This window comes from Musa acuminata, chromosome BXJ1-1 (assembly GCF_036884655.1).
Source record: "Musa acuminata AAA Group cultivar baxijiao chromosome BXJ1-1, Cavendish_Baxijiao_AAA, whole genome shotgun sequence".
NCBI lineage: Eukaryota > Viridiplantae > Streptophyta > Magnoliopsida > Zingiberales > Musaceae > Musa > Musa acuminata.
This window is the reverse complement of record NC_088327.1, coordinates 12,209,947-12,232,398: the sequence shown is the minus strand read 5'-3', so window position 1 is coordinate 12,232,398 and position 22,452 is coordinate 12,209,947. Positions and strand designations below refer to the sequence as shown.

The window sequence follows — 22,452 nt, the reverse complement described above, 5'->3', positions numbered from 1 at the left end:
GTCTCCTCCACCTTCGATTTTGTTCGCTCCTTTGGCAATCGACCTTCATCCACCCACTCTTGGGTCACACCTAGATGAAGCACCGCTCTAGGACAATCCGTCGCCTAGAAGCTCCCGAAGTCCACCGACTTCGCTGTAAATTGTGCACCATTGCCTGGATCCTGGGCCTCTGCCCCTACCAGCACAATCTCCGCTGCGCACCGCTTCCTTCATAGCAACTCGAATGGCAACACTATGGCATATTCTTCAAGAGTACCCGCCTCTGCATCCTCTTGCCCCGTGCTAAGGCCTTCTGAACTCAATTTCGCCTCCGTAAATTGAGTCGCCTTAGTTCCTCCATCAAATGCTCCTCCGAGATAAGGTGCATGTGCCCCGAAGCTCCCTTCGTCTTTGGCACCATGCAAGATGAGTCTGCTCCGTCAGAATGAAGGACCCATGGAACAACATGATCTTACTCTTGCCTCTGCAAGAGTTCATGTCCTTGACCTCTGTCTAAGGAAAGCACTGTGCCTCTGCTCCATGTTCCAACTTCTATGCTGGCTCCCTTCAAGCGGCTTGAGTACTTCGCCAAGTTACCCCCAAGTTGCTCCGCTCCTCGTTTTTTTTTTTTTGCATTGAGTTGATGGTGGCCCTCACGCCCACCATTCCACGGGTCAGCCCTCCCTTGAGTCCGATCTCCATATCGACTCTAAGTGTGCCTTCATTTAAGTTGCTTCAGGTCGCTCCCCCACTTGATCTCGCAATGCATCCACCCATGCATTCTCTCGAGCGAGATCATGTGACAACTCCTCGCTGCTTGCTCGGTCCATTGAGCTTCGTGGAGTTGTTGTTTGTGAGGTACTCCTCCTCAACATGTGAAGTCCGTCTCACATGATTCTCCCTCTGGAGAGCCGAGACTTATCCCTCCTGGATAACTGTCCCGTTGGAGCAACATCTCTCTTCGTTTCGGAGACCACCATCCCCTTGGACTACTCCGATCTGCTGAACAAACTGTGCATTGTTCTGCCTCTTGCAAACGCACTTGCTAGATTGCGCCTCCACGTCAATACAGCCACCGCTGCACCCCTCCAGGCCTAGCAACATGCTGAACTCGTTGCACACTTCAGCCTCCTCCGGACGTATCCTTCGCATGCCGAAGAGAAAGTTTCAATGCTCCATGGCACCGAGTCTCGGTCGCCTTGGGATGGCCACGAACAATCCATCGTCCGCATACAAGCCCATGCATGAGTACCGAATTCTTCGAGTTAGCAATTCCCCTCACCTCTGTGAGCTTTGCACAACTCTTTCGGTCGCTGAGCAACTCATTCCACTTTGCATGGTCTCGTCCTTTTGCCAAGTGCCTCGCTTGCCTTGAGCACCATCAAGTAAAGTTGTCAACGTTGAGCCGTAGCTCAAACTCAGCCATCCCAACCTTTGTGCGCTCCAGATTCTTCCAAGCTTGCCTGTTCTCGTGGTGCCTCTTGCGCGAAGGGTTGGCCATTCCTCTGAATGCCAATCTCAGATGCCCGCTCCTCTGAGCGACTCTTTTCCCTACATCTCCATGCCCGTTTTCCCTCAAACGGTCGCGCATGTGCTGACTGCCCTCAACGCAGCCCCGCTAGGTCCCCCACATTTGCATGTCAAGTGTTTCTATGAGTGCTTGTCCCGCTCTGATACCATATGACACGGACTTAGCTGGTTTTGCCTAAGTCGTGCGGCACCCTTGCGCGTCCGTCCGCAAAGGTCAGCCTCCCCGAAGCCTCCCATTGTCCCTTAGGACCAACAAAAGAGAGAACGGGTTAAAGAGAACGCCTCAAACGGGATCCACAAGCAAACATGTCCGAAAAACACTTCATAGACAAAGCAAATTACAAACAGACTTTACAAGCTCTGAACAGTGGCACAACAAAGGGTAAAATGGTCCATTACAGACCGAAAAGCTCTCGCACGTGTCTACTGTTGGGAAATCATTGAGGGGCGACATCATATGCGCAGCGGAAGAACAAGAAAACAAAATCCCCGATTCCCAAAAAGATGTTCGTCGTCGTGCGAAGATTGGTGCGCAAAAATCCGCAAAACACAAAACTGCGTATAGAGATTGTGTTACCTAGGGAGATCGTATATCCCTGTTTCCTTGCAGATCCTTAGGAGAGGGTGAAGGAGGTCAAGCGTCCTCCTCTCTAGCGGTGATCCACACAGCAGGGTTGCGACGACGCTCCTCAAAACTCCAGGCCTACTCTGAGGTGGAGAGGGAGAGGAGAATAGGAAGGGCAAGCAAAGACTCTAGCCTATGAGGCTGTGAATCCCTCCTATTTATAGAGATCCCGTGTCAAAACCCTAATGGGTCCTTTCCCTAGTGGGTATTGGATCTGCATCCAATAAGACAAGGGCTCCGTCGGATATCTCATATCCGAACCTCTACTCATCGCAATGCCTACCATATGTGTGTGACCCTCTAGGCCCAATATCGAGCTGGCCGTGAGTCATACCTGTCAGAACTCCTTCTAACTTAGTGAATTATTATCTCTGTAATAATTCACTCGACTCATCGACTACGGAAGTACTAGGCCACTACGCCGTAGTCCCCAGACGATACAGGGGAATCCAATCCATTGGACCTGTCTGTCCTCAGTTACCATGTACCTATAGTCCCTCATCCATCTAATATCCCAGAGACCGTATATCGAGCATGGTGCTGTCAGACCCATACGGTTTCTACTCGAGTCTCGCTCTAATCGGATTCTCCCGGAGAACTCTTTCTCTCTCAACCCGAATGACCCTGGCCAGGGATTTGTCTGAGCAAGAACACATAGGATATTCCTCTCATGACGCCGAGAGTGGATGATCCTCTGTCGACACTCAATAGCCCTCGTAAGGTCGACTACCACTCCCAATGACCAGCTGTACTAGATCTGAGAACAGTCAAACCTATAAGTCTGGTATCAAAGAGTGGAGCACTCATACAGGACATCCTTGGTGTCTCAAGTCTAAGGACCAGATACACCACTAGGACTACGGAATCGCTGTCTGACAATAAGGCATCATCAACCATCCAGCATTCCGTAAGCGGATCAATCAGTGAACTCATTCTCCAATGAGCACCTGTACTGTATCCCTAGTGTCCCTACACGAGCAGCTATGAGACCAGCTGCATCCATCATATGGACGGGTATACAGCACACCAGTCTATCCGGTTATCACGATGTCCCTCTCGAGTAACCTATGACCGGGATTATTTAGGATATGTATTTAAAGGTGAATCGATCTCATTATCGTGATCTCATCACGATCCGATTCCCATTGCACAAATCCAAGGACATCACAATATATATGCATTTATGCAATAGTTATAAAGTGATATACGCCATAATATAATAAGCAAAAAGATTCTGTATCAAGTCACACGTGCCATCACTCACGTGATTGGCTTGCTGGGCACCTATGACTAGCATCTACATGACACAACCTTTATTTACAAGCCTAAAGAGGCCACCAACCCAACTAAAATGGGACTATTAAGCCTTCGGCCGCCCCTTTACATGTTGTACAAGGCATGAACATGCCAAACGACACGGACATACATAAGCATTACATCAAACACCTTGTTTAGAAGTTTGTCCGTGACAGTTGGTTGACCCGGGTCAATTGGACCCTGAACGAGTCGTCCGCCGAGTCGGACAATATGGTGTCGGGGTCCGAGCGAGGCGGTGTGATTCGATAGGGTGCAGGTATGTTCTGCTCGGGCGGATCTCTCGGGTCTGTCATTTGGTCTCGGGCTTCTCCCGTCCCGACCTGCTCTCTGCTCGACCTTTGCTGGGTCGGGTCAGTCGCGGGAACTGCTAGCCACACGATCCGAGGAATGAGTGGAACGAGCGTCTGCATCATCCCTACCATTGCTTGCACTTGCTTGGTCAGACTGAGGAATGCCTCGGGCAATATGGCCGAGGGTCCTGTGGCATGTTCGGGGGGCGACAACCCCGAGTCATTGAACGGGCATCAGTAACGATCTAGCGTTGAGGCCGGGATCCCCTCGTCTCTGGGGGTGGGGAGGGACTGATCTCTGGGCCCGACAGAGGGGTGATCGGTCGGTGGTTCTCCTTCGGGGAGAGCTCCTGTGAGATGCTCCTGTGACATGGCCCTCCTTCTAGCGCCAAAGATATTGGAGAACAAATGCGCCATGGCTGTTGAGTCAACACGGCTTGGTCTACGGGTCGATGTCGGGTGTTCTTTGTCGGCTGAGCTGGATGCCGAGGTAAGTCGGGCCTTCGCAACGGGGTGTTGATCAGCGTTTCTTGATTTGGGCATCGTTTGGGTCGAGCAACGTCCCTCTGTTCCTGGGCTAGTTGACAGCTCGGCCTCATTCACTGAATGTCGATTCCCGGGTCAAGGCGCTCGTGGCTCGTGGGTAGCCGCTTGCCTGTAAAAAAGGCCTTTGTCACGTGATTCCCAACTTTGGCCCCTCCGACGAGCAAGTCAGTTGTGGGTTGAGATTGTTTTTTCTGCCTCCCCTTGGCCAGATGCCGGCCATGGGCTTTTATACTATTGTACGAGGGTAGGTTGCACGCGGGTTCGGCGTGGCCCCTGATCTTCGAGAGTTGAGACGATACTTCTGACCGGCCACTGTCTTGGGATGCACGGAGCGATGTCAGACAGCGTCGCCCCAGGATCCCGAGATGGAACATGTGGAACAACGTCTTGGTACGGATTCTGACTTGACGTGTTGGGTTTTTTCCCTTGCTGATTCTCGGGTTGGTGTGGTGGTATGCGGGTGAAACAGCATTTTGGTATGGATTTTGACTTGACATGTGACATCAGTTGTGATGTATCTTGGATCCAAAATATGTCTTATGAACTGTGACTTCGATGATGGTGAGATTCGTTGGGGCTCATGGAGGATGAAGCAGCGTCACATTACGTAGGAAAGCTTACGTGAGGCGTCGCATGGCATGTGTATTGCGCAGAATAGTCTGCACGTAGATTCCATGCAATGAATCGAGACAAGGCAGCACCGAACGCAAGAAAGGAGACTGGAAAGCTGGGAAGGTTGGCTGTACCCTTTTCCCTCTCTCAGTAGTTCTTATCCTCTTCACATTTTATTTCTGGTCACCGTCCTTTGAATTCCTTCCCTGCATCGTCATTCTTTGAACTTGTTATCCTCTAAAATCTATTATCTCGAGCCACCATTATTTGCTGTTGTCTTTCCCTGCTCTGCCACTTCGAGCAATTCTTATCCTCTTAGCCTAATATCTCCACACACTTTCCATGGCATTCTGCCTTTCTGCCACTTCGAGCACTGCCTCCTTGAGCAGTTCTTATCCTCTCAACCTAATACAACCTTTGCCTTTGCTGGGCTGGCTTCGTGCAACCTTGGAAATGCTTGTCTCTTGCTTCATATGGACTTCAGCTGGCCACGTTTATTGATGTTTTCGCTTTACTCTACGGGGGACTAAGCAATGTACAACTGCAGCTCTTCCTTTGTTTTCTTGTGGTTGCTGATGGTGTGGGCATGAGCCAGGGTGTGGGATTGGTCGACACGCTGGGTACTGTTCTTGACTTGGATTTGATGGTCCCGAAGGATCAGAAGATGACGATGCCATGAAAAGGGTGTTGGTGGTGGCCTCCCCATGTTGCGGGTGGAGAAAAGTCGCAGCGATCGGTGCAATGGTGTTGGTGGAGGCGGCAATGTGTCAACCCACCGTTGGCCTCTACATCACATTCTTTGCCTTGTGGACTGACACGATGAAGCACTGCTCATGTGTGCGTCCCCCTCATGCATGCAGTCAGTGGGCGAGACCAAGATGGAGCTTCGAGGACACTTCCCTCGAGTTGTCTTCATGATGTTGTTGGAAGAACTCCATCTATTGATTGGTTGATGCAAGAGTGATACCCGTTTTCCTTGTTCACTACATTCGAGCCTGGACGTAACCTACGCTCCTGGTCAGAATGGAGAACAGTAGTTTCATGCTCCAAGAAGATGAGCCATTGGTGTTGAGAGAGAGAAGAAGAAGATAGATTGAGTGTGAAGGAATTGTAGCTGTGTATAATAATATCATGATGCTTTTTGTATTGGATTCCCTTTCACATGCAAAGCCCAAACACCTCATTTTTGCCGAGGGTTAAGTCCTTAAACAAAGCTTGTTATGCTTATCCCAGACATTTGTAGTCACTGTTTCCCAATTTCCAACTTTGGGATGCCATGCCAAAGTAAGCATCAAACATTGAATAATGACCCACCAAATCACAAAGTCCAAACTTTATTACCACATCAATGGCTACCAACAAAAGCAATCAGTGCACCTAATCCTACCCCTGCAAGCATCATGATCAAGTTGCTCGATTCTTTATCCTAAACAAAACCCATGCTCCTCGGGAAACACACACAATTAACCACCAGTATATCTTGTTGGTAATCAAATCCATATATTTACATGTTTTTATCTTAAGGTTTATCATGATCATTCATTTTTTTCTTGGAGTTCCTCCAATTGTGCCATGATTTATGCCACTTTTTAGGGATGAGGATCGGTGCCAAAGTCGAGGAGAACCGATTTAGGTGTTTGATTACATTGTCTGATTGCACCTAAACCCTAACTCCACCTCCATCACCAAGGCAAGGTGAGCTTGCTGGTTGGGGACCATGGAACGCACACAAAGTAGAGAGATAAAGAGGGAGAGAGAGTGTGTCCTTTTTATTGTTACTGCAGATTCTTAGCAGCAAAGTCGAGGCCATGGGAGGGATAAATTAATGAACAGGTGATGGATTCTATGCTTAATCACGATGAGAGAAGCATTAAGAATGGTGATCATGGATTGTGGGATCGAAACGTGGCCATCAGCTGATCTCATTTGCGTCGGAGGCTTTGCACAGATTCCAAGCTGTCACTTCCGTGGTTTTGTGGGGAGGAGTAGTTTAATCGGAGCTGCAGTTGCCGCGCTTGGCCTTTTTCTTATGGCCATGTCAACACAAGGACAAATGGATGGTGCGCTGCTGCTGCTGCTGCTGCTGTCTTCTTTCCCTAAGAATCGGGTTCTTCTCGGTCACATCTCAGTTCCGAGAGCTTGCTTTCACAGATGTGTTTGAAGTCGACACGCCTTGAGAAACAAGTAGTGTGATTTCTACTTCTAAACAGGTACTGCATGCAGCAAACTTTCAGCTGCTTGCATTCCAAGAAATTCTACTGCTGACACTGTCAAGGATAGCATCAGAACTGACCATTTCAATGCGAAGCAGATAGCTGAGACGTGTTTGCTACCAACCTGTAAATGGCTGTCATGGGGGGAAGTGAAGCATTCGAATGTGCTTCCATCGTAAATTCTCTTTCCTAAGAAGAGTACAAGTCTCATTTTGGATCATCATGAGAAAAAGGATACTGTTTCATTTGACCCCTCTCTCGAAGCTGGACTGCCAAAGTGATCACCATGGCACTGCAAATTGCTGAGCTTTGTGAAGGTATTAACTTGTTGAGATGACAGGGGGTACACTGAAATGGACGATGAAGTGGACTTGCGGCTTCCATCTCAGCTATATGTTTCTTACATTGATTTTTCATGTCATGATCATTAAGACTCTTCAGCACCATTCTACATTGTGCACTTGAAGCAGGCCTTACCTGTTGATGCAGACATCCACAAAAGCTTCGGGATTGATCAGAAACAGAGGAAACCATTTCTAATTACAACTTCCTTCACAGCTTTCTAAAACTGCTAAATCTAATGAAACAAAAAAGAAAGTTGCATCAATCACAAGCAGTTCTCAATCTGGTGTTGAAGTATCAAAACTTTTGGAACCATTTACAATCACAAACAGCCTCATTTTCAAGAAGCCACTCACAGCATTACTAGCTGAACTCACATTAGCAAATGCAAGCTTATCTGAGGCAATGAAATATGTAACTTTCCACGAAGAAGATAAGACTAGCATTCATGTATTATGTGATGTAATCGAGATTAGATCCATAAAGAAATCAATCTTGTTTACAGTTTTTGGCACATTGATATCACAAGTGTAGCTTCCTCAAGTTTCACATCCTGCACTGGCACATCTCCACTTGAAGCAACTAAGATACGATACGATCGCGACATCATTTTGCGATTTCTTGCGACTCCGAAGGTTTATCAATGGCAATTGCCACTGATTTTTGACTCATCGGCAATTGCCACTGATTCAGAACACCATGATCGAAGCAACGAAAGAATCGGTATCGATGCATCATAATTCAGTAATTCTTGCAAGTGAACTAAATATCGATAACTCAGCAGACTTAGCATTCAGTGCATGAGGATGAAACCAGGAATCACAGAGAACAAACACCTGAGATATTTCACTTTGACACCATGCCTAGCGTTCCCAATTGGAGCTCAAGATCATCCAAACTGACATTATGAATCCTCTCTCCCTGCTTAGGCTTCACTGTCGTCCTCCCGAATTCAAATTCCCTGCCCTCTCTCTGACACCTCTCCTCGTGGACAAGTTACCACATTCGATGAAGTGGCAAATGGGTTGACAAAGTTGTAGGTTGGAGATGCTGGAGCTGTCATCTGGAAGTTGATCCACCCGCTTGATCCAACTGATTCATCACCTTCAGATGTTGTATCAGCTTCAGTGTACAGAGAATTGAGAGATGAGAAGAGTTAGACGAAGCTTCAACCCAGTGAATGCATCAAAATGCTTTCCCTTTATTTTTGTTTCTGAAATCTCTGATCAGCCCAGAAATTGTCTTTTAACATGAGATGTTTTTGTTTTCTTTCTGTTTCATGAAACATTCATCAGCTTAAATGACCTCAAGGTTTACTTTCAAGTGATATGTTCTGCAACTTTCTCTTCTCCCTAAAGCAAGATGGAGAGTGGGAAAGAAGAGATACACACTCGGAGTGATGTTCTGAGCATTACTATAATCAAAGGGAAAGAGAATTATGGCAGTGGAGACATAAACTTCGAGAATCCAAACTTTGATCTTGGCTTGAATGAGTTCCTCTAGCAACCAAAGAGGAGAAACATAACTAAAGATCTATTTTGTAACAGATAGAACACAAATTAGCTTTCAAATAAAAAGATTGAACTCACAAAACACATTAAATAGGATCGGTAAAGGATGAGATCAGTCCATCTTGCATGATTCCAGACGAAGGCTCGTCAAGATCAGAATTTGAGTTCATTTTCATCGACAAAATCACAACTTGTGTGATCTCAGATGATTGTCGACCTTCACAGCCACTACTGATCTCTTATAATCCAACAGTTTAAAAGAGAGACCAGAGGAAGGAAGAAAAGAAGGGGAAAAAAGAGCGAAGAGATAGAGACCTTGCGGTAGGTGGTGCCGTCGTCTTCGACGACCCACCCGGCCTCGCGGCAGAGGGCCTCGAGGACCTCGTTACTGTCACAGCCCGGTCAAAATCTTGGTGGCGTCGCCCTCCGCCGCCGCTCCCGTCGCTTGTTGTTCTCCCTCTCCTTCCACGTCGGCAGCCGCCCGCTTCCCGAAGTCATCCCTCTCCTCTCCTCTCCCCCTCCCCACCCACCACCCGGCCTCAAAATTGCACCTTTCCCTCCTTCACCCTCTGTTCAAGCCCCTCCCTCTCCATTTCACCTCCCAAAATCCTTCTTTTTGGCCATGCAACGTTCCTTGGTGCGAGACGAGTGCAGGAACTTGGCGAAACGGTCAGCCTCTTCTCCTTCTCTCTCTCCTCGGACGCATGAGTCTGCTGAGACCGCTCACGAGAAAGAAAAACTGCGGTCTTCTTTTATTGCAAGGAGATTAAACAGATCGACACGGACTACTCAGCTGCTCTCTCAAACGCTTCTTTCGAGAGAACTTAGATTTCTCTTCGTTTTACCCAGGTTGGAAGAACGTTAAACCGGTCGATTCCCCCACAAAAGGAAAAAGATTAGTCGATGCTCCGGAGGCCATTAATGGAGGTCTGTTCGTTGTTGGATGAGAAGATCAAACCGAGGCATCTGAAGAACTGTATGGAGTCACTGAGTTGCACGAAATTATTCGGAGTTCTTCCATGGATTAGCACAAAATTATTGTTGCATGAGAGGATTACAACGGAGGCATTTGCAGAAACATGTGGAGCATCAACTGGCTTCAATTCTCCCTTTTAGCATCATTATTGTGGCGCAATCTAACATCTTCCTTCCAAATAAGTCAACATGAAGATCAATCACAGTCTTCCTTTTTATGATTGTTGGTCTGCTCTGCTTATGCTTGTCAGGTAGAAGAGAAGAAGAAATGCTACAGATTTAGGGAGTGGAAACTGATGCCACAACCAATACATTCAAATAGATCTTTAGTTGATAATTGGAATTTATAATTGATATGGGGACAGAATTGGTTAAAAAAAGTTTAATTTCTTCACATATTCAATTGGATGAAGTTTTCACAAAAGTTTTTTTTTTGTTTTATTACTTTTTTACAAGACAGTGCCTCTCTTCATGTTTTCAAAAAAAAAAAAATCCTTTATTCCTCATAATTTTTGAAATATTCCTCCATAAAATAATTGGTTCATAGGATGAATTGATATAATCTTATATAATAAGATTTACATGTTACATATTTTGAGTTTTTAGAAAGCTTATGAAAGCATTAGAAGTCTATTTAAAAATATTTAAATATATATAAATTAACTCAAAATTCAATAGAAATCAACTCATATAATAAGTGCTTTTAGAAACAATAATAACTTTTTGAATTTTATTTTTATTACAATGTTTTTGAATAAATTTTAAATAATTAAAAATATTTTTTAAGTTTATTTTGAAATATATTATAATTGAGAAATTAATTCGCTTTATATTTGAATATAGTAAAAATAAATATGGATTAAAAATATAAAAAAACACATACCTCTAGAAAAAAAAAATCCAAAAAGGGGGTTGTTTTGGTATCAGAATTGAAATTTTATTAAGGATTATGAGTTGCTTTCATAAGTGAAATTTCTTTCATCAAATAAGCAAAATTGCATATATCTAAATTTTAGTTTACCAAATATATCCCTGCAGAAGCTGCATATATACATCAATACCCTGATAGCGATAGACGGCGTATCACGGCCGTACACCTCAGTCGCGTCAATTGATGTTTGCTGTTTGAAAGAAACCAGCCGATTTCTGAGCCGTCCGGTTCGTAACCGACGACCGGTTTTTGGTGAGTCTTCTGTTTGCCGTCGCCTCCGCAGAACCCTAGCGGCAGCCGGCGGCAATGGCGAAGCTTTACCCCGCCCCCCCTCTCTGCCATCGTCCTCGTCCTCTTGGCCTCCAGACTCTGCCTTCCTTGCGACGCCTTCTCCGCTGACCGTCTTACAGATCGGCGGCTCCTCGTCCTGGTCGACGACCTTGCTGTCCGGTCCTCCCACTCCCGATTCTTCTCCTCCCTCCGGTCCCGAGGGTACGGGCTCGACTTCAAGCTCGCCGATGACCCGTCTCTCGCGCGCTCCGCCGGTACGGGCAGTACCTCTACGACGGCCTCATCCTCTTCTCACCGTCCGTCCAACGTAAATAACCCTCACTCTGTTTGATTTTTGGTCAAGCACTACAATTTTTCTTCATCTTTGGCATCAGATGCGAGGCGAATTGCCTAAAATTTTTGAAATCTGTGTAGGTTTTGGTGGATCGCTGGACCTAGCGGCGGTTCTGGATTTCGTTGACGCGGGGCATGATTTGATTTTGGCGGCAGACGCCTCTGCTTCCGACTTGATGCGGGAGATCGCGACCGACTGTGGGGTCGATTTCGATGAGGCAAGTTGACACACACATGAACATGAGGTACTTCTTTTTGTTTGATTTATTTTGTTTGGTCATCTATATCTTGATTTCTGTTCAGGACGCCACTGCCATGGTTATTGATCACACTAGCTATGCAGTCTCTGAGACAGAAGGTGACCATACGTTGATTTCTTCTGATGATTTCATCAAGTCCGATGTGATTCTGGGTGACAGGATGATCGAGGTAAAATAGTTTGTTTCTCTCCTTGTGTGGGTATTTGGACATTCTGTTTTCAGTTTTAGATGATGAAAAGGAAGCAATATATCTTGACTTCTTGACTAAATGATACTAAGATCTCGGAAGCGTTTCATTTGTTTTTGGTGATTAGGCACACAACACTGATAAGAGGGCTACATAAAAGGCTGCATTTCATCACCTTTTGTTAGTAACTTTGGAATGCACCTTCTGTTTGTTCTATTTAAATCTTAAGGCTTTTATAGCATGCTTATTAAAATCTTTTGTCACAATTTTTTCATTTTGTTTCCTGTGAGTACCTCAAATTAAATCCCCAGTCACATTTGACAATCCTCTTTAGATATATTTTATAAGTGATTAAATAAATTTCCTGCTATACTTTTTTTTCCGTATCCTTCTCTATCTGTATTATCCAAATCTGTGCACCTTGATAAATTACTTTAGCCCTCTTTTCGCCGTTCAAAGTTTGAAACATTAAGCATTAGTCGATGCAGTTGTTGCTATTGAGATCTTAATTTGTCTAATATATTATTTTGGTATCACAATACAAATATCTCACCTTAACCATTGTGCTCCAGATGCATAGGTGCACCTCATCTGGACTTATGATGATGTTTTGTCCCTGTGATCACAGTACATGATTCAAACTACAAGAACAAGCATGAGCAATATATGGTTAAAAAAAAATCAAAGAAAATTCAAGTCAAATATCATTCTTCTGGAATCCATCATAGAAATAACTCAATAATCAAGTCCACATACAAAAAAAAATTATGGTGCCCAGCAACATTGCTTATCTTTTGTGTTTTTGTACTAGTAAAAAGTAAAAAGTATAATACTAGTGAAACACATGTTTGATAGTCTTTTTTTTTTATTACTTTCAGAAAGTACTTGTATAAGATTCCAACATTTTAGTACTAGAAGCTGTCTACTATAAAAATTTATAAAAACAAAATATTTGCTCTGTTGAGAAAGTTTGGATATTGGTGTTTTTTTGGTCTATGTCCAACAAGATGGTGAAGAGAAATTAGATTGGCAAATTGGATCTCTTGTTTGCAGACCTTTTCCAAAATATGTGAACATGTTTTAGTTCTGTGCTTACCAAACATTTAGCACAATTGTTTCTGATTTAGTTCAACATATACCCAACAATTCAGCAAAAGAATATGTTAGATGCCTAAACCCTCAACCCTGAACCATGATCCTAAATTCAAAACCATGTTTCTGATGTATTCCCCAGTCTCCACATGTACATCTACAAATCCATGTTAGATGCTTGTCCTTGGGATTTTTGGGTAGGACCTGATGGTCAGTGCCCACCGAAGGCATAGAAAGATTTGGATGGTCATCATATGGTATGTTTTTGCTGGTAGGAGGAATCTTTTTTGAGGGATGAAGAAGTTTACAATAAGAAATTATAGTAAAACTCATGAGATAATACAAAGAAGTTTAAAGCTACTAGCGTACTATCAGATTACACTAAGTCAACATGGTGCATTAATAGGTCTTTTTTCTCCTCAAGCCTCATGGGAAGGCTCAGTTAAGATATGCAGATGGCAAAATGCATTATGAAATTCCATGCAGTCCAATGAAGTTCCTCGGTGAAGTTTGCTTTCTAGCTGGTGGTCCATCTTCAGATTTCCTCTTGAGCCTGTGGTATAATTTCTTTTGTGATGGTGGATGATATAATGATGTGTTTGCTTTGTAAGATGCTCTAAGACAATAAAATAGTGCGTAATATAGCTTATTGCCCATTATTAATCAATGACCAGCTGGCCTCTTCTTTTTTAATTACTTAACATCATTATTCTTCACTATGTTCTCTGTCTCTGACACTTTTTATTGCACAGGGTCCTGTTCTCTTCTGAGGCATTGGCCACTCACTACATGCTGCTAATAGCTTGGTAAAATCTTCCTATTTTCTTTTGCTGTTTCCAGTTCAATGACTTTAGTATATCACTGGTTTTATTTGTCAGTTTACCTTGTTAATAGCAATTACCATTTACTGAGCCAGAAAGTATGCTCCAGGTGTTGAAAGTTCTTTCTGCCTCTCCTGCTGCATATTCTGCAAATCCATCGGCAAAGCTTTCATGGCCTTCCTCACTTACAGGATCTGCAATATCATTAGTTTCTATAGTGCAGGTAGTAATGTGCTTCAGTTTATTGTTAACTGATGTATTACTTGTCCTCTAACTATGGCATACTGAGTAACTGAACTATTATGTTATATCACTTTCACAGATTTAGGTGTCATATTTTTTCACTATATTCATTCTTTCTCATCTAAGTTTTTTGGAAGCAAAATTTTCTCCAATCTATGCCAGTATATTTTGTAGTTATAGTAACCTAGGTTCATGTGATTTCTAGCAGTATATTCAAAGCTTCTGTAGTTTTGGATGAACGGAAAGGTATTGCCCCAATGATTTGGAAAGAGCTACAGTGTTGAAGCAGGAAAAAACTACACGTAGTATACACAGTATGCAGCTACATATTTTGTTCAGATATAAATAGTTAGAAAATTTGTTAATAATGTATAATTCAGTTTGGATTTAGGGATGAATTGAAATTTTAAATAATAAATAATAAATAATGCTATTATCAGATTTCAGAATTTATTTTTGAATGGAATGCTGTTATACTTGTATAAAGACATATGTAATAAGTCACAAGAAAAAGGTAAGAGGCTTAGGAAATTGGTACTCTTACTGAAAATAAGTAATGAGAAGAAGGATCTTGTGCAGTTACTGAAATTGGTACATATTTGGCAGTCAATTGTATATTAATACCACTGCCAAATATTGTTATTGTGAAGTCAGACAACTTCAAAAAATTGACTGGTTTTTGTGTTGCAAAGTCATGATTGCCTCTGGCCATGTGTTATGTGTCAACATAAACTGCATTTTGGAGCACCAATGTCACATTTTCTGCCTAAACTCTAAAGAAGTAAACTGGGATGTTTCCATAAACCACTACCAGTTCTACAGTAGACCTTTGAGGTTTATTTTGTTCTGGGGAAATAACAGCAAATATCCTTAATGCTACTAAATTCTCTGTAACTTCTCCCCTGCTTTTGTTAATTAGAACTCCTCTAAACAACAACATAGAAAAAGATTTCTCTGGCAGCAGATCTATGAACTTGTATTTCAATGTTAAGTACAATTAGGAATATATCCAACACAACTAACTCAATGCATGAGGTAGGAACCACAACCACCAAAAGCTGTCATTCAGTCGAAAAATGTTTCAGCTTCAAATATCTAATGCTTGATTCTCACTTTATTATATCTTATGCATTAATTTCTTTAGCAATTTAATCAAAAATATATATTTTACATATTGTTATTATTTGAGAGATTAATTTAATCTCTGCTCACCTTTTTTATTTGATCCGCAGGCAAGAACTAATGCTTGTGTTTTGATCACTGATTCTTTAGATATGTTCAGCAATCGGTAAATCACTGTCTCTTAGTTCTAATGTTCTTATAATTTATTCTAACAAATTAATGTTGGTTGCATCAGCTTTTTTAAATCTCGTGTGCAGCAAGCTGGAAGCTCTATCAAGTAAGTGTTCTTTATTTGTACAACTCCTTATCTGTTTTGTTACTAAACTAATTCCAATTTAACTTAGACTTGTATATGAAAACCTTTGCTGGCTTTCTTATCTAAAGAACATTATTATTGAAAATGTTTGGTCATTTGCTCACTGTCATAGTTATACTGTCAAGAGGAAAAGAAACTCTCTCTTTCTCTCTCATTACACTTTCTCCTTTGAAGTCATAAATTTCAAACAACTATTTGTTGACTATTTATTCAACATCATTCTATTGTGAGGAAAACCTGTCGAAACTTTTCACATAGCTTCCCTTCATATAGTTTTTCTCCACACCTGACTCCACTTCTGACTGTGGACATGTGATCATGATGATCCTCTTCCATGTTTATTGCAACATTAGATAGATGTGGTCCTTCTTGTGTAAATTTTCTATATAGATTGGCAAGTTTTCTTTCTGAGAATTTTGAAAAATGTTGGATCAATTGGCTGCAAAGGTAGTTTTAAACATTTAAGAAACTGTCTAAGGGGAACTTTGCCTTGCTGTCGCAGGCATGAGAAGTCTGGCAATGAACAATTTGTCACAGAGATTAGCAAATGGGTCTTCCACGAAAGGGGCCATCTCAAGGTGAAGGATTTTAGAAACGTAGTTAATCACCGTCCACAGATTTTCACTCGTAATTTGCTGAATGAAATCAACATGTAGTTGGAAAGTTGATGTGATTTTATTAAATATTGTTATGGAAATGCAATTATTTTTATTTAAGATTGTTAGCATTCATTGCCAACTACTGTATATATGCAGGCTGTTAATTTGCACCATCACAAAGTTGGAGAAACAAGTGAGCCATCTATGTACCGGATTAATGATGATTTGGTAATTGTTTTGTAGCCACAAATGTTGGTGTTCTGAGCATGAATATAGGGAATAATAAACAGGTTGTTGCTTGCGTATTTTTTCTAAATGAAATTTTGGTGAAGGAATATTCTGTTGAAATCTATGAATGGTCTGGTTCAAGCTGGGAACCATACCTAGCAGATGATGTGCAAGTTCAGTTTTATATGATGAGCCCCTATGTATTGAAAACCTTGTCCACTGACCAGAAGGTACATTTCAGTTTCAAATTTGTCTAATTGTGATCTTCAAATATCTTGCAGACAGTAAATACTTCAGTTTCCTAAATCCTTGTGGTTCTTGTTGCAGGGCTTATATTCAACTTCATTCAAGGTTCCTGATGTCTATGGTGTATTCCAGTTTAAGCTGGATTACCAAAAGCTTGGATACACAAGCCTATCACTTTCAAAATAGGTGTGTGATGTCTCCGTAGTTGGTAGTTTCTTACTGGATTACCAAAAGCTTGGATACACAAGCCTATCACTTTCAAAACATGTGTGTGATTTCTTCAGAGTCGGTAGTTTTTTACACTGATACTGGAGAGTCTGGATTTGGGTCACGTTGTGCTTTTCTACACTGATACTGGATTTGGGTCACATTGTGGTTACTTTTATATTCAGTGGTATAATCACTGCATTGATTATAGCTCTTTTCCCTATGCATCAGAAACATAACTTGGTTAAATGACCCAAAGATTGTGATCAGTACCATGGCAAATAGTGGCTCTGATTGGCAGATGGACTAGACTATGAACTAGTTAGATCACTTGTGCACTTGTGAACAGGAATTTGTTTTGAAACACTGTAAACAAACACAGACTTTTGTCAGCTAGGTTTTTTATTGATAGGGTCATTCAGTTCCTGCAGAACTTACTTTTTAACTATTCTGATAAGGGGTAAGGCTATGTGGAGAGGAAAAGTTTTTTTATGATAAATTTAATTATATTTTGATAAGGGGTAGGGCTATGTGGAGAGCAAAAGCTACTAGAGCCACATCAGGCTTGTAGATAAATTTAATTATATTTTGTTCCCAATATAGATAAACAGACCTAATCAAATTTAAACTGTTCTTTTGCAGATACCTGTCCAACCTTTCCGGCACAATGAGTATGAGAGATTCATAACAACTGCTTTTCCATACTACGGAGCATCATTCTCAACTGTGAGTTCCCTATGTAACTCTTTGTTTTGCTTTTTAGCAAATCAGAACAATAATGCTAACAACACAGCTAGCAAAAATGACTTTTTCGATACATGGCATTGCGTATTTTATGTCCCATTCCAGAGTTTTTATCTTATGCATGTATGATGTATAAGAAACTATTGTAGAAAATGGCAAGTATGCCTCACATATAAATTTTTTTTTCTTTATTTCTGACAGATGGTGGGATTTTTCGTAGTCACCATTTTTTACCTCTACAACAAGTAGATGTGACGGCCGGTGATGGATTTGTGAACCTGTGTCGAAGATTGAGTGGGCTTGAAGAAATTCTGGGTAGCAGATTTAATGCCCAAATTGGTTGTTGCACTATTCAAAGATCTTAAGTTATTTAAGACCATTGGATCTGGGACTTGCCAACATTCTTGTCTTCACTGAATTGGAGTCAGCAATAGGGATCATAAAAATGTCAACTCTATGGGTTCAGGGTTAAGAGGTAGAGCTTGGCAAAAAATAGAAAATGATGTATTTTCCTCCTAGTAAAATATTACATGAACCTTTTATCCAATAACAAGAGCGTTGGCAGCAATGCTACATAAGCTTTTTTGTTGTCAATAATGGTCAAGTGGTGGGAGAGAAGACTTTCTTTGAACTTGTGATTGGATTCATGTGTTCAGTGGGACATGATATGATCATCCGAACTAATGCCATGTTACAGACTTAAGATGTATCACTGATGTTTCTGAACCTTGATATCAGGTGTCTCCATCCTACGTAGATTCTTCTGAACCTTGATGGTCTTGCAAGCATTGGAGGAGAACGTTGTATGCATTAAAACATCCAACTCCAAGACTGTGACTTGGCAGGAGGTTTATGATCATTGTGTACCTGTTTGATTCCATTAAAGCGATTTCATCATTGATAGAAAGAAAAAAAAAAAGGAGTCTCTTTGGTTTTATGTTTAATAACTTTTTTTTCTTGAAATGATTTTACTCCTATTTTCCTCGTGTTATACCTCCAGTGCAGAGATCATATACGGTGTGTAGCACTAGGGCAAGAGAGGATGAAGAGGCGTCGAGAAAAAGGATGATGCAGTGCATGAGGATTGTTCTACTCAGGTTTGTTTCTGCTACGTGACAAAACATTTATGATTGGACTTTACTTTGTCGAAAGCCTATCATTTGGTTTCTTATTCAGATGAGCAAATGCCAAATTTGGATGATTTGGAAGTGGGTGGTATGATTGTTAATGCGCAGTGGAACTTGGAATTCCTTAATACGATTTGACTTCGGTCTTCATGCCAAAGAAATATGACATCGAAACCATAGACGACATCTTTGCTTGTTGGCCGTGGGCATATTTGTAGATTCTGATGAGCTGTCTCATCACAATCAAATCACTGTCGTCGTCGTCGTCGTCCAGCCAATCTTTTTGGCTGTTTTCTCTTTCAACTCTTTGCTTGTACGAAATTGATGAGATTTGGTGTTGATATCTCACGTTTCTCATACAGGCATCCCAAGATGATGATGATGATGCATGATGATGATGATGATGGTGCCTCCACGACCAAACCGACTCATCTTGCAATTGCTGATGGCGAAACAGTAGGACGATTCACTTTCATCGTTCCGAAGCAGGTAAACATCGTCGAGGCTAATTGGTTGGTCTTTACGTGACGTCAACTCTTTCCTTTTAAAACGCAGCTTCTTGGAACGACATCGCACCGGCGATGATAAAGCGATCCGACGGCCTGCTAAATCCTTGGAGGAGGAGGAGCACGCGTGGTATCAGCTCCACCATCGAACCTCCCTGGGTAGTCTGGTCCGGGACGAACCGGTCAAAGGTTCGGTGATTTCATAATCTCCAGCTTAATAAATGATATAAATATATATATTTTTAATAGTTTAATAAATATCTAATCAGAGGAGTATTTTTTTTTTAGAAATTTAAAAATAATAAATAAAAATTAGCTTCGAAGTTAAATTGGAATATTATTGGTTCTGGAACGAGGTCATCAAGGTTATGCTTAGAATTGGATGCGGTTCATAGATAGTATGAGGATCATCAATCGCACAATTGACCCACCATTTAGATTAGTTTTGCTTGTGTTGTGCCAAGCAACGCCAATGATATGCGATTGACCTACTATTCTGAGTCTCATTTAGTCTTTATCTCATTCCAGGGTTTAAGAATGCTCAAAATTGATTCGTTTGTCGGCGCAGCAGTGCAACATTCATTCATTTGGGATATATATTGATACATTTAGTTTTAGTTAAGGAGTAGGAAAATCAAAGACTTATAAGTCTCTAGTATCATTCTTATTCTCAAAAATGTTTTTTAGGATTCGTTCCAAAAATATAAAATCGTATGAGCTCACCCAATAATGATAAAATATTGAATTATCACATGTATAATATATAATATGTATATATATGAAAGAAAAAGGGTTGGAAATTCTCATAAGGTACATGTGACCTAAATAGCAATTGACCAGGTTGATGCAAGTTATCAGTATACAATAATTAGCAGGATATTGTCAACAGGCGAGCAAACATCTCTAGTGGAGATTCGTTGCTTATATTCATTCACACACAAAACTCTGTTGTTGCTTAATAGAATGTCTAAAGTTGGCTCATCTGGTAATCCCATGCAGCTGAGATCATATACATCAAACTAATCATGCATGCATTGAACTTTAATATTTTATCAGTCTTGTTTTAGTGAGAACTCTACAACAACAGTCAGAAATGGGACAACAGGGACAGGTTCATCATGCATGCAGAGCTGCTACGTAACCTTGTTTGAACTGTTCTAATACTACTATCAAATGATTCGGATGATGTTATTACAGGCAGTAGTGCTGTGTGGCCAATGAGAGAGAGAGAGAGAGAGAGAGAGAGAGAGAGAGAGAGGAGTTGCTTCCCCAAGAGCTCCATTTGCCCAACGCCTTCCTTTTCTTTCCTCGTTTCTCATGCGTACAGAAGTGTCCACAAAACTGACACGCTTCCTCTTCCCTTCGCCTCTTCGGCAATGTTTTGTGTCGTTAACACGTCCCCGGCTTCCCACATTTCTCTGCTTTCTTTCTTCCTTCCTATATGAACACCTCGAAGGCCCATCGAGTTTCGTTCTCTTCTGGTTTTAGTCCTGTCAAAGAACACCCATTTCTCTCTTCGTCTCTCCTTCCTTTTTAGCCTCGTCATATCATCCTCAGAGTCCATAGACCCTCGCCTCGTTTTCTTTGATTTGTTCTTCGAAGGAGAAGCCAAATTTGATCTTTCTGTTCTTCCTCTCCCTTCCCCTGCATTTGATTTCTGCTGATCGTCTCTCCTTCTTCCTCCACTTTTAACGCTTTTAATCGGGAAAAAACTCGACTTCGATGGGCGCTCACCACAGCAAGAGGCCCGACACGCCGTCGGTCCTCTTGGACGACGGCGGCGGCGGCGGAGGCGGCAAGGCCGACATCCGGTACATGGCGGAGCTGAGCTCCTACGAGGCCGCCTGCCGCCTCGACCCCGAGCTGCAGGGCTTCGACTCCACGCTGCAGCGGTGTACCAGCCGCGTCATCTCCTCCCTCGCCCTCGGCGTCGAGGTGCGCTCCCTCTCCCTCGACTCCCTCCGCGAGATCACCGGCTGCCTCCTCGAGATGAACCAGGAGGTGGTGAAGGTCATCCTGGAGTGCAAAAGCGACATCTGGAAGACCCCCGAGCTGTTCGGCCTCGTCGAGGACTACTTCGAGAACAGCCTGCACACCCTCGACTTCTGCGCCGCCCTCGAGAAGTGCCTCAAGAAAGCCCGCGACGGCCAACTGATCATCCAAGTCGCCCTGCAGCACTTCGCCGAGGAGGAAGCCGAACCCGAACCCGAACCCCAAAAGGACGCCAAGAAGAAGTACTCGAGGACACTGGAGGAGCTGCGGCTATTCAAGGCGGCCGGCGATCCCTTCACCGAGGAGTTCTTCCAGGTCTTCCAGTCCGTCCACGGGCAGCAGCTGCTGATGCTGGAGAAGCTGCAGCAGAGGAAGAACAAGCTGGACAAGCAGCTAAGGTCCATCAAGGCATGGCGGCGCGTGTCGAGCACAATCTTCGCGGCCACCTTCGCGGCCGTCCTGATCTGTTCGGTGGTGGCGGCCGCGGTGGCCGCGCCTCCGGTCGCCGCGGCCCTGGCCGCCGCCGCGTCGATCCCGATCGGGTCGATGGGCAAGTGGATCGACTCGTTGCTGCACGACTACCAGAATGCGGTGAAGGGGCAGCGGGAAGTGCTGAGGTCGATGCAGGTGGGCACCTACGTCGCCATCAAGGACATGGAGAGCATTCGGGTGCTCATCGACAAGGTGGAGATGGAGATGGCCTCGCTGCTGGCTGATGCAGAGTTCGCCATGGAGGACGCAGAGGCGGTGAGGATTGCGATGGAGGAGATCAAGAAGAAGGTGGAGGTGTTCATGAGGAACGTGGAGGAGGTGGGGGAGCAGGCCGACGGCTGCAGCAGGGACATCAGGAGAGCCAGAACGGTGGTTCTGCAGCGCATAATTAGGAATCCAGAATGAAGGAAGGAAACCCAAGCCATCCATCATTCTCTCATTCACCATCTGTTAGCCCCACATGATTTCTTGCATTTTCTTGTTGATTTGTACCTACCTTCTTATGTATTGCATGTATCCCTTCAAAATTAGTAATTTCATGTTTATTCCTTTTTATTCAAGTTTAGAAATTTAATATATGTATATATATATATACATAATAATTATAAGGCACATATACTATTTGCAAACTACATGTAAATGATAAATAATAATAACAACAATAGATTTCAAATTCCGTATTCATCATTTACCCTTTCCAAAAATATAAAGCTGAAATGGGATGAAAACAACACACTCCACAGTTCAGAAAACCTTAGGCAGAACACACAACCGA

At 42.8% G+C, this 22,452-nt stretch overlaps 1 protein-coding gene, 1 long non-coding RNA gene and 1 pseudogene across 3 annotated transcripts; all 3 read left to right on the top strand.

Moving 5' to 3' along the window:
- Positions 1-9,461: 9,461 nt before the first annotated feature.
- LOC135680717 (uncharacterized) lies at positions 9,462-10,158 on the top strand. The gene is made up of 2 exons (XR_010515513.1): positions 9,462-9,634; positions 9,815-10,158. It is a non-coding gene; the product is annotated as an uncharacterized LOC135680717 (long non-coding RNA).
- A 137-nt stretch (positions 10,159-10,295) lies between these two features.
- Positions 10,296-18,292, top strand: LOC135679202 (dolichyl-diphosphooligosaccharide--protein glycosyltransferase 48 kDa subunit-like; annotated as a pseudogene).
- Positions 17,456-22,232, top strand: LOC135674092 (UPF0496 protein 1-like). 2 transcript variants are annotated; one of them, XM_065183552.1, is made up of 5 exons: positions 17,456-17,542; positions 18,299-18,408; positions 18,561-18,657; positions 19,050-19,176; positions 19,243-22,232. In XM_065183552.1, the coding sequence occupies exon 5, from the start codon at positions 20,916-20,918 to the stop codon at positions 22,080-22,082; it is 1,167 nt and encodes a 388-aa protein (XP_065039624.1). In that variant the 5' UTR covers positions 17,456-17,542; positions 18,299-18,408; positions 18,561-18,657; positions 19,050-19,176; positions 19,243-20,915; the 3' UTR covers positions 22,083-22,232. The 2 variants fall into 2 exon arrangements, with proteins under 2 accessions (XP_065039624.1, XP_065039630.1); XM_065183558.1 differs by having other exon boundaries at positions 18,737-19,176.
- The last annotated feature ends 220 nt before the right edge of the window (positions 22,233-22,452 follow it).

What these genes read in the sequence shown, in the direction of transcription:
- LOC135674092 (XM_065183552.1), top strand. Translation starts at nt 20,916, where the DNA reads ATGGGCGCTCACCACAGCAAGAGGCCCGACACGCCGTCGGTCCTCTTG.